The sequence below is a fragment of the Monopterus albus genome, unplaced genomic scaffold (assembly GCF_001952655.1).
Source record: "Monopterus albus unplaced genomic scaffold, M_albus_1.0 scaffold4.1, whole genome shotgun sequence".
NCBI classification, from domain to species: domain Eukaryota; kingdom Metazoa; phylum Chordata; class Actinopteri; order Synbranchiformes; family Synbranchidae; genus Monopterus; species Monopterus albus.
In genome coordinates this window covers 4,483,844-4,498,547 of record NW_018127884.1, presented here as the reverse complement: position 1 = coordinate 4,498,547, position 14,704 = coordinate 4,483,844, and the positions used below count along the sequence as shown (strand labels likewise).

Sequence of the window (14,704 nt, the reverse complement as noted above, 5' to 3'; positions counted from 1 at the left end):
AGAGCGGTCTGAAACTAATCCTGGAGAATCCAGACTAAGGGAACAGGTTGGAACACAACATGAACATGTGGTACACAACAAAGCTAACAAAGCAGCAACTATACACATCTGACTGTGCTGTTTCACCCCTAACATTTGTTTCCAGTTTTAATTTAGGAGCAGTTTAATTAAATGCCACATCTCTTCACTCTATATACATTTAGACACATTTAGACATTAAGTTCAAAACCACAGAACTTGTCACAATCTCAGCCTTGGTCCTGTCTCCGCCTCGTCTTGTCCATGTCATTCTAGACTCAGACCCTTGCCCTCATCCTCTATTCCTGCTCCTGCTTTCTGCGTCTTTCCCTGGATTTGTTGCCTTGACTGTTTGTACAGTATAGCTCAGTGTCTCAGACCCCTGGTTCGGACTCTCGTTCTGTCTCTGGTTCTTCCTACTCGGTTTTATTGCCTGGACTGAAATATGGCTGTTTTCACTTGATGCTTAAATAAACAGTTAAATCGTTACGAACCTGCCTGCTAGTCTGCATTTAGGTCCTTTCTCCCTGTACAGTGTGTTCAAACACAATTCATGGCTGAAAAAACTTGTTTCACTATATAAATATTAGAAAAGGCAAGATCCCTCTTATGAACCACAGGAACATTTAATTTTGTGAGAATTTATACATGTAAAATTCCCTTAAAAAACAGGATTTCTCCTTTATCCTATGCAGCCTTTTTCAAAAGAGTGAATCAGAATGCTGAGTTTCAGTTCAGCAGCTTAACAGGAATGCATCTCTCAAGCCAGTGTGGTGCCATAAATGTCATATACTTACAGTAAACAGCCCACATTTGACCTTACAGTAGGTTGTAGCTCTGAGTGAAGTGAAACACAAATCAATGCTGTGCAATTCTACTAATCGCCAGAGAACACACACCAGCAATCATTTAATTTAGTTGGGCTGTTGACTCCATCTCCAGACCAATTAGATTAGCTGTAACAAATGGTGATATCAATAAGTTATTAGTGTGAAGATGATGTGCTTCTGTAGAATCCAAAACAAGACAAAGGCAAACAGAAGAAGGGCTGCATGCATGCACACATGACAGGTCACATGAGATGCCACGAACTGACACTGGTCTCTATAATGACACTCTATTATGTCATTACAATCTATACAACATCCAACCTAGACAGAGTGTGACAGGACATTACTGTGCATCATGAGCGAGCAAGAGGGAGAGAGCATGGACCTCCAGACATAACCTTTACCATCCCAGGCTTAGCAAACAAAATTAATTAAGCCTTAATAACAATGGTTGGTGCACAGTACCCACACACAGGGGGCCATTAAGGAGATGACAATTCTGCAGGAGCATTTTAACATGGTGGCTGACCTTTATCAGTTTCACTGCAGAGCACCACAATAGCTACACTCAGCTTCATTTCCCTGACATTTGTGTAGGATTTATCTAGGCAGCCTCTCCAAAGGGTTTTGGGGAGATTCCGCTGTCACTCACTATGGAAATGAAGGAAGTCAAGCAAACACATCAGTATCTTCTATTTTCCATTATATACCAGTATAATCTCTCCTATAGGAGTTTGGCCTCTTGTGATATTGGCTATGTGCATGATGATGTCTGTCTACACAGTGTAACATGATATCTCACATGTGCCTACTGCATGGTGGAATGTAGAGCTCCCCTGTTGTAAAAGTCTAAGGAACAATTAATGATGGAAAATGAGCTTCCTCTGTTGTTTGTTAAGTTGTTTGGCTACAAAAGATTAGATGTGAATCAAACATTCAGGATTTGCAAGTCATGTACAAAGTAGAAACACATCGAATTAGTACCTCAAGCAAAAACACCGGCCAGAATAAGAGGAAAGCCAAAAATTGCATGAGGAGAACACAGCAAGTCTTAGACTTACAACAAGGAAGTATACATTTTTTGCTTAGCCAAAGACAAAATGCCAATCCAAACAGTTGAAAGTTATCTTCTGTTTCTTTTCTGCCTATTTTATTTGTGCAGTTTCAGTTTTTCAGTAACTATTAACAGCTGTCAGGACTGAATGCTCATGTGACTTGTGGTAAAAAAAGATGTTGTGGAATAGTACAATTTTCCTATTGTCATTTATATCATTATTGCAAAAAAGCAATAAATATGGTGATATAGGTTTTAGTCACCCAGCCCTTCTATCTTCTCCCAAATCTCCAAGCTAAGCAATGTGACATGATGATTACCCTCCTACTGGAGAATAGCTATTCTTTGCATCCATAGTAGTCTAAAATGGCACCAATAAACTTGAAAACCCTGGTTTAACTCTGTTTTTATGGCACTTGCAGTCATTTAACAACTTAAGCGCCACTGGGCAAAAAGTAGCAAAGATGGGTTCAGACAGGCCCTGTGTGGAGCAGAAACAGGTGCAAAGACTTGCCAGTGTCTGGACCACTGTCAGACAGACATTTTGTGCTGTCCATCAGTTATGCATGCCAGCTCAAAAGCTCATATCACTATATTGTATACTAGATATTTTACTCTTGGTTGCACTGTTATAAACCTTAGCAAGAGACAGATACATATAAGACTGTGGGCACATTGTTTTTGTGAGCACTTTTTATGCTCAGTTGGCACAAATTTCGCTGACTGTTAAATATTTCTAAATGACGATTGGAAGTAATTCATCAAACAAACTGCGGTAAAGCCTACAACCATGACTATAAAATGACAAACAAAAGCAGCTATCTTAGGGATCAATAGCGACAAGGATATGTTGCAACAAAGCAAAAAAGTTAAGATCTTTTCTCAAGCAAGCATTACTCTGGGGAATAAATCAATGAAGGCCCCCTGCAGCTTTAAATCAATATTTAATACCACTGATTTATCCTGAACCTTACTCATTGAATGATAATCCAGTTCATCCAAGGTTCCTTTTTATTTCATCTCTTCACTTGTACCATCAAGAATAGTCCGAATTTGACGTGTATGTGTGTTTGTTACAGGCTGAAAGATGTTTGACAGTTTCAAAATTAGATAGACCTAATGGATTTAACCTAGCATGACTTACATTTCTCTTTGTTTATTAGTGTGCAGTTACCTACCCAGATGACAAGATGGATGGGAGTTACTTCAACAGGCTTCCACTGTAGCTACAGTGGCACCATCTTAATGTGTCTTAAACAATTTAATGGTTGTTAAGACTAATTTTAGAAAACAGTAAGCTCACATAAAGCCAGACAAATCTTTTTTATATCCTACCCATAAAGTAAACAAACTATGTTTTCTTTAACATTTCATTTACTTAATTTTAAAACACCTTCCTGCTTACGGGCCAAAGAAATAAGATTATAAAAGTATTGTGTGTGAATCTTTTAATCTATAGTGTCCTGACAAATTCATTTAAAGGAGAAAATCCAAGGGAGAATGGGATACTCTTTCATACTGTAGCACTGCATTTAGAATGAATCTGATAATGTATTTTTCCATCCTGCTTGGTGCAATTCTAAACATTGCAGCAGAATAGCTGAACTTCATCGGGCACTGAAAAGCTGTGGGAGAGAAGATGTTGCAAAGCAATTATCTCTCACCAAGACAAAAAGACACAATCAGCAGAAGCATAACATACTGTACCTGACAGTGCAAAAGAGCGATGAAAGACGGTCTGCAAACGACATGAGAGGATGCTGTTAGTCTCTCAACTGTAGTCCTTATTTTGTGCAGTTCAACTACAGGTAACAATTTATCTCATAAAAAGAACATATCACAATGCCTGATCAGTCAAACAAAGTGATTAGCTGACAGATACTAATCAAATCTTACTCTAGCCAACTCTGAATCAAAAGAAACATTAATAGCCGAGACCTCTTTTCCCCGACTGTGATCAGCACATCAATAGAGGATGTCCAAAGGCATTCTGCTCTGTTTCACCAACAAACACACAAGACAAACCTCTAGAGTACTGAGTCAAGCTTTATGAGAACAGCTAAATGAGAAGTAACATGCTGACCTCTGAGAGCCGTGCATAGCAATCATCCACTGTATGTCAGAGGGAGATGTACAGTAGATAAGTGAGACACACGAAAAGGAAGAATTCTAGCGTGAAAAATGAAGATCATTACAGTGTAGGTACCTGCAAAGTGAAAACAATGAATCAGCACTCAGCAGGACAACAGCAACAGCTGCATGTCCTCTGTGCGCACCGGATCTGTTAGGCTGCAGTACTGCTTTGATAGAGCAATGTATGAGCACAGTTACTGATTTGTGCCAAGCGCACATTGCAAGGATTTGCTCACAGCTTTGGTTTTCTGCATGAAAAATATTCATGCTAACTAGTCTTCAAAAACACTGTCTGACCAAAAGATCTGAAATAAGAAAAACTGTAACATTTATTCCACAAAAATGGGAAAAAAAGCAAGAATAATGTTAATCTTGCATTAAATTGAATCACATTTTTTTCACCTATTATCATATTGCATAGTTTTCCTTGTTTGCCCATGACATAACAGGCGCAATAGTAACAAAGGCGTTACTATCAAAGATACAGACACTGATTAGAGAGCAGGAACTTGGAGGAGTAGCATACACACCTGAGACATTTATAGGGGAAAAAAAATATGATCTGCACGTTGTGGCTAGGTCTAGCAGTACCTAATAAAGTCAGCATATAAATGGGCATTTAAAGAAGAGGAGCGTATAGGTAATAAATAAGACAGAGAAAAAGGGGGAGAATTTATTTTATGTAGATGATGATGACAATGGCAATTAGCTTGTGATAAAGAGAGTTATGATACAAAGATATAAATACATACAATTTGTTAGAATAATTTTGCCAGGGTTGAGTTCTACTGGTACCCTAGTTGTTATTTGACCAACACCTTAGTACTGTCAGTGCTGATCATTCTTTTAACTGTTGATGCTGTGTGCAAAATTATTCAGCCCCCTTAAGTTAATACTTTGTAGCGCCACCTTTTGCTGCGATTACAGCTGTAAGTCGCTTGGGGTATGTCTATCAGTTTTGCACATCGAGAGACTGAAATTTTTGCCCATTCCTCCTTGCAAAACAGCTTGAGCTCAGTGAGGTTGGATGGAGAGCGTTTGTGAACAGCAGTTTTCAGTTCTTTCCACAGATTCTCGATTGGATTCAGGTCTGGACTTTGACTTGGCCATTCTAACACCTGGATATGTTTATTTGTGAACCATTCCATTGTAGATTTTGCTTTATGTTTTGGATCATTGTCTTGTTGGAAGACAAATCTCCGTCCCAGTCTCAGGTCTTTTGCAGACTCCATCAGGTTTCCTTCCAGAATGGTCCTGTATTTGGCTCCATCCATCTTCCCATCAATTTTAACCATCTTCCCTGTCCCTGCTGAAGAAAAGCAGGCCCAAACCATGATGCTGCCACCACCATGTTTGACAGTGGGGATGGTGTGTTCAGGGTGATGAGCTGTGTTGCTTTTACGCCAAACATAACGTTTTGCATTGTTGCCAAAAAGTTCGATTTTGGTTTCATCTGACCAGAGCACCTTCTTCCACGTTTGGTGTGTCTCCCAGGTGGCTTGTGGCAAACTTTAAACGACACTTTTTATGGATATCTTTAAGAAATGGCTTTCTTCTTGCCACTCTTCCATAAAGGCCAGATTTGTGCAGTATACGACTGATTGTTGTCCTATGGACAGAGTCTCCCACCTCCGCTGTAGATCTCTGCAGTTCATCCAGAGTGATCATGGGCCTCTTGGCTGCATCTCTGATCAGTCTTCTCCTTGTATGAGCTGAAAGTTTAGAGGGACGGCCAGGTCTTGGTAGATTTGCAGTGGTCTGATACTCCTTCCATTTCAATATTATTGCTTGCACAGTGCTCCTTGGGATGTTTAAAGCTTGGGAAATCTTTTTGTATCCAAATCCGGCTTTAAACTTCTCCACAACAGTATCTCGGACCTGCCTGGTGTGTTCCTGGTGTGTTCCTTGTTCTTCATGATGCTCTCTGCGCTTTAAACGGACCTCTGAGACTCTCACAGTGCAGGTGCATTTATACGGAGACTTGATTCCACACAGGTGGATTCTATTTATCATCATTAGTCATTTAGGTCAACATTGGATCATTCAGAGATCCTCACTGAACTTCTGGAGAGAGTTTGCTGCACTGAAAGTAAAGGGGCTGAATAATTTTGCACGCCCAATTTTTCAGTTTTTTATTTGTTAAAAAAGTTTGAAATAGCCAATAAATTTTGTTCCACTTCGTGATTGTGTCCCACTTGTTGTTGATTCTTCACAAAAAATTACAGTTTTATATCTTTATGTTTGAAGCCTGAAATGTGGCAAAAGGTCGCAAAGTTCAAGGGGGCCGAATACTTTCGCAAGGCACTGTAGATAATCTTGATTGTGTCGAAATATTTTTTGTCTATCGATGTGTGAGAGAAGGCTCTCTTGGCTTTCCTTGGCTTTCTGCTTGACTGTTGCATACTGTTTCTCAGCAGCTAAATGCAAAGTCCAACCCACACTGCAAAGCCAAACACAGCTAATCGCTAATGGTGCAATGTAGGACAGAAGAGGATGTGAAGTGCAGGGGGAATGTTAAAGCTGAAAATCTCAGGCAGGAAATAGACGGAACGCTTAGATACAAGCTCTGTGCAGGAAAAAGTGATAGACCTGGGGGATTGATGTGCAGTAAGCTCTGTTGATTGTGCTGTCACGTGTAGCTAAACAAAACTAAACCGCCACAAGACTTTACTGTAACAACAGTGCACAACAAAATCATGTGAAATACAGTACTTTCAGATCATCTCTTCCACTAGCAACAATATACCTAAAAACCGTCATCCCTATTTTTAACAAAACACACCAATGAAGACCATACTTGTATTGTGAAATGGTTGGAAATGATTAAACATTTATTACATCCCCAAGAATGAGATTTATTGTAAGTAGTAATTCATGTGAATTTGACCGACTCACCCTTGAAACCCTTGGGATCTCCTCCTATGTGTAGGAGGCCTAAAACAATCATTGCATTTCCAGCAGAATAACATTTAAGAATATTAAAGAACTTGAGATAGTGAACAATAACAAAAAAGAATCAAACATGATAATGAGATGTTGGCTCCCTCACTCCCACTCACCCTCAGTGTCCTTATTCTGCCAAATGGCTAATATTAACTGAAACCAAAACAGTCTGACAAGACAGAAAGATTTCTCCCAGGTCAGGGGTCTCCTGTACACACCCCATATTCCCATCTCCATCCATTTTGCTTTGCTCTGTACTCTAATTTTAAGAGGAATGAAAACAAGTGTTACACAATGTCATGAAGTTCAAGAAGCAAAGTCGGATACCACAGTTTGAACATTTTCTGTAACTGTTATGGAGAGCAACTGTATACACTGTCAACAATGTATCTTGATCAGTTTAACAGAAAGAGTAATGAATAATTCCATATTGTATCCCGAAGGAAGGCAATTAAGAAAAAAAAAAAAACTAAAAGTCAGCTCCAACAACCTTGTAAAAGTATACAAAAATCAAAGTACAAAAAACAAATCTATTAATTATAAGCTGCCTCAGTTGCACTTAATGCATCTGAAAGCTACATGTAAGATGAAATACTTTATGTTATGAGCATGTTAATATTGGCACCTTTTTGTTAAGCATTTTAATTTAAGTGTTACTATGAGCACCGCCAGTGGTGCTGAAGTGTAGCCAGTAACATGTGCATCAATCGGTGTAAACAGTAGCATTTACAAAGGAATCCGATGACCAAAAAGTTCCTGTGTAGTTGTGGTATGCTTTGTTCTTATCAGTGTAGAAGAGAAATACAGCAATCCTAGCCTTTCCCCACCCCCAGCCATTTCCCTGTCTACTCTAACTGCTGCCACTATGTTAACAGTGGAGCAAGATTATTCAACTTTTACTTGTGCATACATACATATTGCAGAGCAGACTAAGATCATGTTTCTGATCAGTGCCAAAGAAAAGAGAGAAACAAAAGGAAGTCAAGAGAGGATTCTGGGAAAACAGGATCTACATTATACATCCACTTAACTGCATTTGTCATTGATATTCCTCCAAAGAACATTGTCCCACCCTCCTTAAAACTACTTCTGCATTCCTAACAGAGGTGGGACATCAGTGCACAGCCTCTTAGTTAGATTCCTACATGAGCAACATATGATGTGTTTTCTTATGATCCTGGTTGTGACTTAACAATGAATTTCTTTAGTAATTCTGCAGCACAGCTGTCAGTTAGTCATTAAAAAAGCTAAAATGTTAAAAATGCAGAGTGTTTCTAATCTGATCTAAGACAATAATCTACCTAGTCATTAGCAGTTTTTCAGAATAAGGCACCAAGAAAGGGCCCTCATTTTATCTAAGGTCATGTGCAGCAGAATGGCTTACAGCACATCTGTGAGTCAGTACTGTTCACTAGACTAAGCATCTACAGTATACCTAACCTAGCCACATGCATCTACCAAACAAATGTAACATATAGCAGGTGTATCAAACAACAATGACCTACCCACAGGTTCTCAAAGCAAGTCCCATGCAGCCTTTAACACCAAGCATTGCTCTTTGTCTTCAAGCTATAAACAGCTGCCTGCTCCCTGAGGTGTTACAGTACCAAATAAAAGATCTGCAGCATGACTCTGCCTGATTCGGCCAAAGTGAGACGATCTGTCGTACTACATACACATTTTCCTGAACACACACAGAGGCACACACACAAATACAAATTGCATATGTTTGTGGTTAGATTATGTGCCTGATCTCTAAACCCCTATAATCCCACAACATCAAAAATAAATTAAACATCGCAAACAACTCAATCTGTATCATAGTCATGGAAAAAATAGGTAGAAAATCTTTGAGGTCATTTAAATACAGTATGATTGAACAAGAAACCACATGATCGAATGAGGTAAATCTGACAGAAATTAGCTGTTATTAGAGCCACAATCCAATGCCATGTCTGAGTGGTTCCTGCAAATACCTAAATGGCTAATATATTGCAGCTCTGGTTGTATGCTTAGCTAGACAATAATAAAATATAGTAATTAATGGAAATGAAGGTAGCTAGGTAGATGACTTTGCTGACATCACATTTGTGATCTTAATGGAACTAGAAGGTTTAAAATGTTCCAAGTAAATTGACTAATGAGGCCTAACACACAGATGAACATGGCAGTACAGGTTATTCTGCTGTTGAGCATTTGCAATTTTTGCACATCATTAACATGCCCTTGGGCAAACACCTCTGTAACAGCTGGATTGCTTCTTTAAAAATAATTAAATTATATCATGATATAATACATGAATATAATAAATAGGAGACATATGTTAAGATACAGTGCCTGGATGCTGTCATCCCTTTTGCAATTAATATAGAAAAAACAAAAGAACAGGTTTTATCCTTAAAGATTACATGATCTGAACCAGGGTAAACCCTGTGTCATGAAAGCCATGTCACTTGCCAGCGCTTTTGTCCAAAAGCACAGGAGCAGATCAGCAGCCACTGGATCCACCAACAGTCGGATTCAGTTTAGCCTCATGCTGTAAACATGTCTAAATCCCTTCCACAGTCATGTCAGCGGCATTATTGTGTCATTCCATAATAGTCTCCTCCAATCCCCAACCCTTGCCTGTCAAGTTGCAGTTTAGATGTATGTCTGTCCAGACTCGTATGCGGCCGCAAAAATACTGCAGGCAGTGTCATTACTTTTTCTTGCGACTGTATGCAGCAAAGCAGATATTTAGTGCACTGAATTTGAAAAAATTACCACAAGGCCTTCGTGAGATATGGGATGACGTGAGGTCACAGTTACCTTGACCTTTGACCTTTCACCACCAAACTCTAATCAGTTCATCCTTGAGTGCAAGTGGACGTTTTTGTCAAATTTGAAGAGATTCCCTCAAGGCATGCTTGAAATCTCACATTCCCAAGAACGGGATAGATGTACAGTACGTAAGGACAGATGGACAGACAATCCAAAAACATAATGCTGGAGCTTTTATCAGTGAAATGAGAGTGAAGAAATGTATCAAATAAACCAACTCCTGAAAAATGCAATGTAAGAATAGTATGAGACAATTCTATTGTTCAGACACTTGATTACATTACTCTTCTAGATAATATACTGCATTGTGGCAAAAAATAAAGTCATCACATTGAAGCCACACTACAAAAGCTACTGTATGAGAAAAATTTGATTAGTCTGGTAAATTTTGCTGCAGAGAATCCTGGCCCTGAGGGTGTCCCAGTCTGTAGAGCGCAGCATACTTCACTGCAGCAGGGCAGTCTTTACAACAGTGTTTGCTTCAGTGTGTACGGTGTATCTGTAATATGTTATCAGTGGAGGAAAACAAAGGCACTTCTGACTGATGAATACTGGCAAATACCTTCTCCTTCTCTCAAAATCCATTCTTTGCAAGACACACAGATTGTGCGTGTGTGTGTTTGTGTGTGTGATATCAGTTCTCTGCTGGGAGCTAAGGGTGTCCAGACTGGCTCCAGGCATGGAGCGACCTCTTGACTGCAGTTCTCATTAAAGAATCTGAGCAGACACACACCGCAGAGCAAAAGCAGCTACTCAACACACTCCCACTGAGGAGTTACATTACAGCTATACACAGGGTTAAAGCAGCACAGTTACTCCATGACTGCAGTGCTCAGTGGCAATGAACATCATCTACTAGGGTGATCTGATTTTTTTTTATTTACATCTCTTTGTATTATTACATTATGCAGCATAGTAACCATGTTGATGGCTCCAGCCTGCATAAACAGGCTGTACACAACGCTATTACCAGGGTTTTCTATTTCCTGTGATGTGTCTGTTCATTCTCTGGTATTACCCTACTTATTGTATATCACAAGTTTTCAATATAGATGTAAAATATCCAATTCACCATATTGCATGATTAGATATCAAGTGATGGTTATGCTAACATAGCACACAAAAGTTTTAAAAGCTGATCTCATAATTTACTGGAGGCCCACTCCAATCTGTCCTTCTTGGTAGATAAAGCACACAGGCTATCACATTATCATTTTATCAAGGAAATTAAACAGATGGATTAAATAAATTAGGCGAGGCGCCACTTGGCTGGCAGAGGGTAACTGAATTTAGAGGCTATTTTTAGCTCTCTGTATCCTGTGTTTAGAGAGAGTTTATAAAGAACTAGTATTCTTATTAAGTCAGGCATCAGTGGAGGAAGGTAGGCCACATCTGGTGAACAGCTCTAAAAATCTCACTGGCCAGAAAGATTGAGAATTTACCACAACAGTCCCCTCCCTAGAATTTTTATCACACTCACAGAGGCTGATCTAAATCACCACCAGGGGAATTTCAAAGGTCATGGTCTTTATACAGAGAATGTACTCCCTTTTCAAATACCCCAAGCTTCTATTTTGTATCATCAGTACTATATGTCTATTCTTAGAAGCAGTCGGTTTCCTGAAATGTGCAAAATGTCTGTGGTTAAGGAGAGGTCATTTCCTTTCTATGATGCTGTCTCCCGTCAATCCATGGGTGCTCCATCCCCTGAACCAAGTTCAGGTGTGTCATTTTTACTAGTCATACTTAACAAAGATATGACCTCTATATGAGCTAAGCATACAAATGAAGCACTGTGGCTTTTGGCCACATTTCACCCTGTAGCCGCTGGATGCAAGGGGAAGGATGAGCTGGGTTGGGTGTGACTGTGCTGTGGTCAACAATACTGGAACTGACTGGGTGTATTAACCATTAAATCACTTGTTATCCGCCACCCTGAGGAGAACCAGACCAAACCAAGACAGACCACAAAACCACAACAGGCTCATTGATGTAACAGCAGTTTAAAATGGGAGAGGTTATACATTTAGCTATCTATTCTACAATGACAATAATATTGATTCAAAGCAAGTTCAACCTGTCAACTTCTGTTATGTGCTGCCCATAAGTGAAATTTAGTGATGTTTAAAACCCGCTGTTTCTGTGACTGAGAGCATAGCAGGAGGATTGACTGAGAGGGAGCACATGCAGCAATGATAAATAGACTTAGTAACCATACTGCTGTGGCTGATATCAAAACCCTGACAGAATGATAATAAGCTCAATATCTTTAAATATCCTGTCTGAATTGAGGAATCTAGGCCCTGGTTTCCATGTTCACAACTCAAATAAAATTGACAGAGTTAACCAAAGAACAGTTTGCCAGTTCATATACTGTAAATCTGCCCAGAAATATGCTGACAAATCCCTGGATTTAAAACCAGGCCATATACATGTCCAGTTCAACTTGATGCTTATAGTTAGAATTTCTACATCTTTGTTACCATAACACTATGGCTATGGAGTTCATGACGACATTATTATGCCAACAGACAATTTCAGCAAAAAAGAGAACTACAGTAAATAACTTGCCACACAAGTGTAATATGAGCAGATGTGACACAGTATGAGTGATTCTATCCACATACAGTACATCTGTGTGAGCTGGGCCCTAATAGCTCCTGTGCTATGGACTGAGAAGTAAACCCATGTAGCCAAGTACAGTTCTGTAAGAAGAAGTGGGGAAGACTGCATCAAATACAGTCGAACATAGACGTATCCAACATTAACCATATATATCATAATCTGGCTGATCAGATCTGCTGACATCAACACAGCAGTGACCTGTGATCACAAGACACTAGAGTGAGGATTTCTCCATCTCCCTCTTCTCATTCCTGTAAAGACTGCTGCATTAGTACATATTGATAAACGCGCTGCCCATAGACAAATGCAAAACAGCCTGCTGCCACAAAATCAAATAACAGACACTTTTTAGCAGGCATGTACATTCTCCTGGTCCCACATATACAATACCTTGAATAAGCACTTTACAGCAAGCAATCTTAAGTACTTTGCAGTTGCTAGAGCGCTTTAGCAGACATTCTCCCTAAGTAACTATGAAGCATTAAAATCCAGCATTATATGCTTAGAGAGGGGCTGGGATACACACCTGTGAATCGCCTGATACACTGGCTGCCTCTTGTTAGGGATGCATGGGGTTGACTGTCCTGGTTGACCCAACATGTTAGCTGCAGCTCTGTATTTTGCTCTGCTGTACTCTGCTCTTCTCAGTGGTGGCTCTCTGTGTTTGTGTACTCCTCTCAGCTGTTAGTGCTGCTGTTGCTGACGTCCTCTGCTGAGCACTGTGGCGTCAGTTCATTCAAAGCATCCTCTTTCCCGCCTCTGTTGGGCTGCTGAGGTGGAGCTAAAAATACGCAATCACTGAACTGTCCTCTGTCTCTGAGAGGATTAGGCTTGTGATGGGTATTTCCAGGCCAGCTAACTTCACTAATTCATCCTGTAAGAGGCCCCAAAGCACCAAGCGACAACATGGGTAGAAAGAATAAGCCATAACCCATATAATCAAGTTGTCTTTGCTTACATTCCTCTCTCTTCACCTCATAACTGCTCTTTTCTAATGTATGCACTCCTCAGCAGAACTCTGCCATCAGAGCACTTCCCTAAACTGGATGTTGTCTGTGCTCCATTCCCTCTGCAGTGATGCAGGCAATGCACAGCAAGAAAAAAGTGGGAAGGAATGAGGAAGGAGAATGAGGAATTACAGGAATGAGTTACGTAAAAAGAAAAAAGATGAGGAAGTGATAAAGTGAAAGTTAAAGAAAGTGTGCTGCAACTTTAACACTGTATGTAATGATGGATAATTGCATAAAGTATATACTATGGCTGATATTTATACTCTATTATTTAGGTAGTTACTACCCTGTATGCAAGAAATTTTAAAATAGTGCTGTTTTTATCAACTGGAAATGACTGAAGGTACTGTGTGTACTTATGAGTGCAAAGATGACCTCCAAAGATATGGTTTTATTTTATGCAGAGATGATCCTGGAGGCAACCGTTTCACCACACACTGTACTGTGGGACAACAGTGTCCAATAACAACAACATCTCATATAAAGAATTTACTGTAGTAATTTTTCTATGCAGGATGCCTGTAAACAGTTCAAAAAGAACATGCTGTAACAGCAACCAGATCAGATGATGGGGAGAGACTGTCAGATGGGGATGACATGAAAAATGGAAGTGAAGACTGGGCTACAACCCAATGGCTAAAGAGACTGATGACTTTGTCACACTTCACATACCTTCTATCACCTAATAAAGATAGTAGGGGTGCAGATGAAATATGTTCTCTGCACCTGCTAAGAAGTCAGATAAGTCAACTCACAGATTAAACTGACAATACCTGCAAACATGCAGATATTGCATCCAGCTGCTGTTTCATCCTCTGCTGCTCTTTCTCATCCATCTCTTCACATCTCATTAGCATACCCCATGAGCTCTCACTACAAGTAGAAACCTCTTCAATGCAATGTTAGTGATACCAGGATGACAGATCTCTGGGCCCTACCCCCATCAATGGCCATGTGAATCATGCATTAGCCCTCTACTACAGTAACTAATTTCACAATGTGGAAAAACTGCATCATGCACCCCATTCAAATGTAAACCAACACTACACTGGCAAACAACTGAACTGCCAGGAAGCAGAGCAGTTCCAAACTTTCTGCAATAAATAAATTGATGCACATAGAAACTCATTTTATAATCTGGGCAAATAAGGGTTTAAAAGAAAATTACTTGTAAATTAATTGCAAATGTACTAAAGGGAAAGTCTGCAATAATTAAAGAATAATGTCAGGTTTGCCCGGCTGCACCTGCCTCTCTCACTTTTCTCCCTCTC

At 39.7% G+C, this 14,704-nt stretch overlaps 1 protein-coding gene across 5 annotated transcripts in view; it reads right to left on the bottom strand.

Moving 5' to 3' along the window:
- plekha7b (pleckstrin homology domain containing, family A member 7b) overlaps window positions 1-14,704 on the bottom strand; it is a 67,997-nt gene that overhangs the window by 37,819 nt on the left and 15,474 nt on the right. The window contains exon 1 of one of the 5 annotated variants that reach the window (XM_020608175.1): window positions 12,950-13,105. The exons of the other annotated variants lie outside the window; for them this stretch is intronic. Coding sequence (XP_020463831.1) covers window positions 12,950-13,023 — 74 coding nt within the window. The 5' untranslated portion in view covers window positions 13,024-13,105. Of the gene's footprint in view, window positions 1-12,949; window positions 13,106-14,704 lie in introns of those variants that run through there. 5 annotated transcript variants of the gene reach the window in all.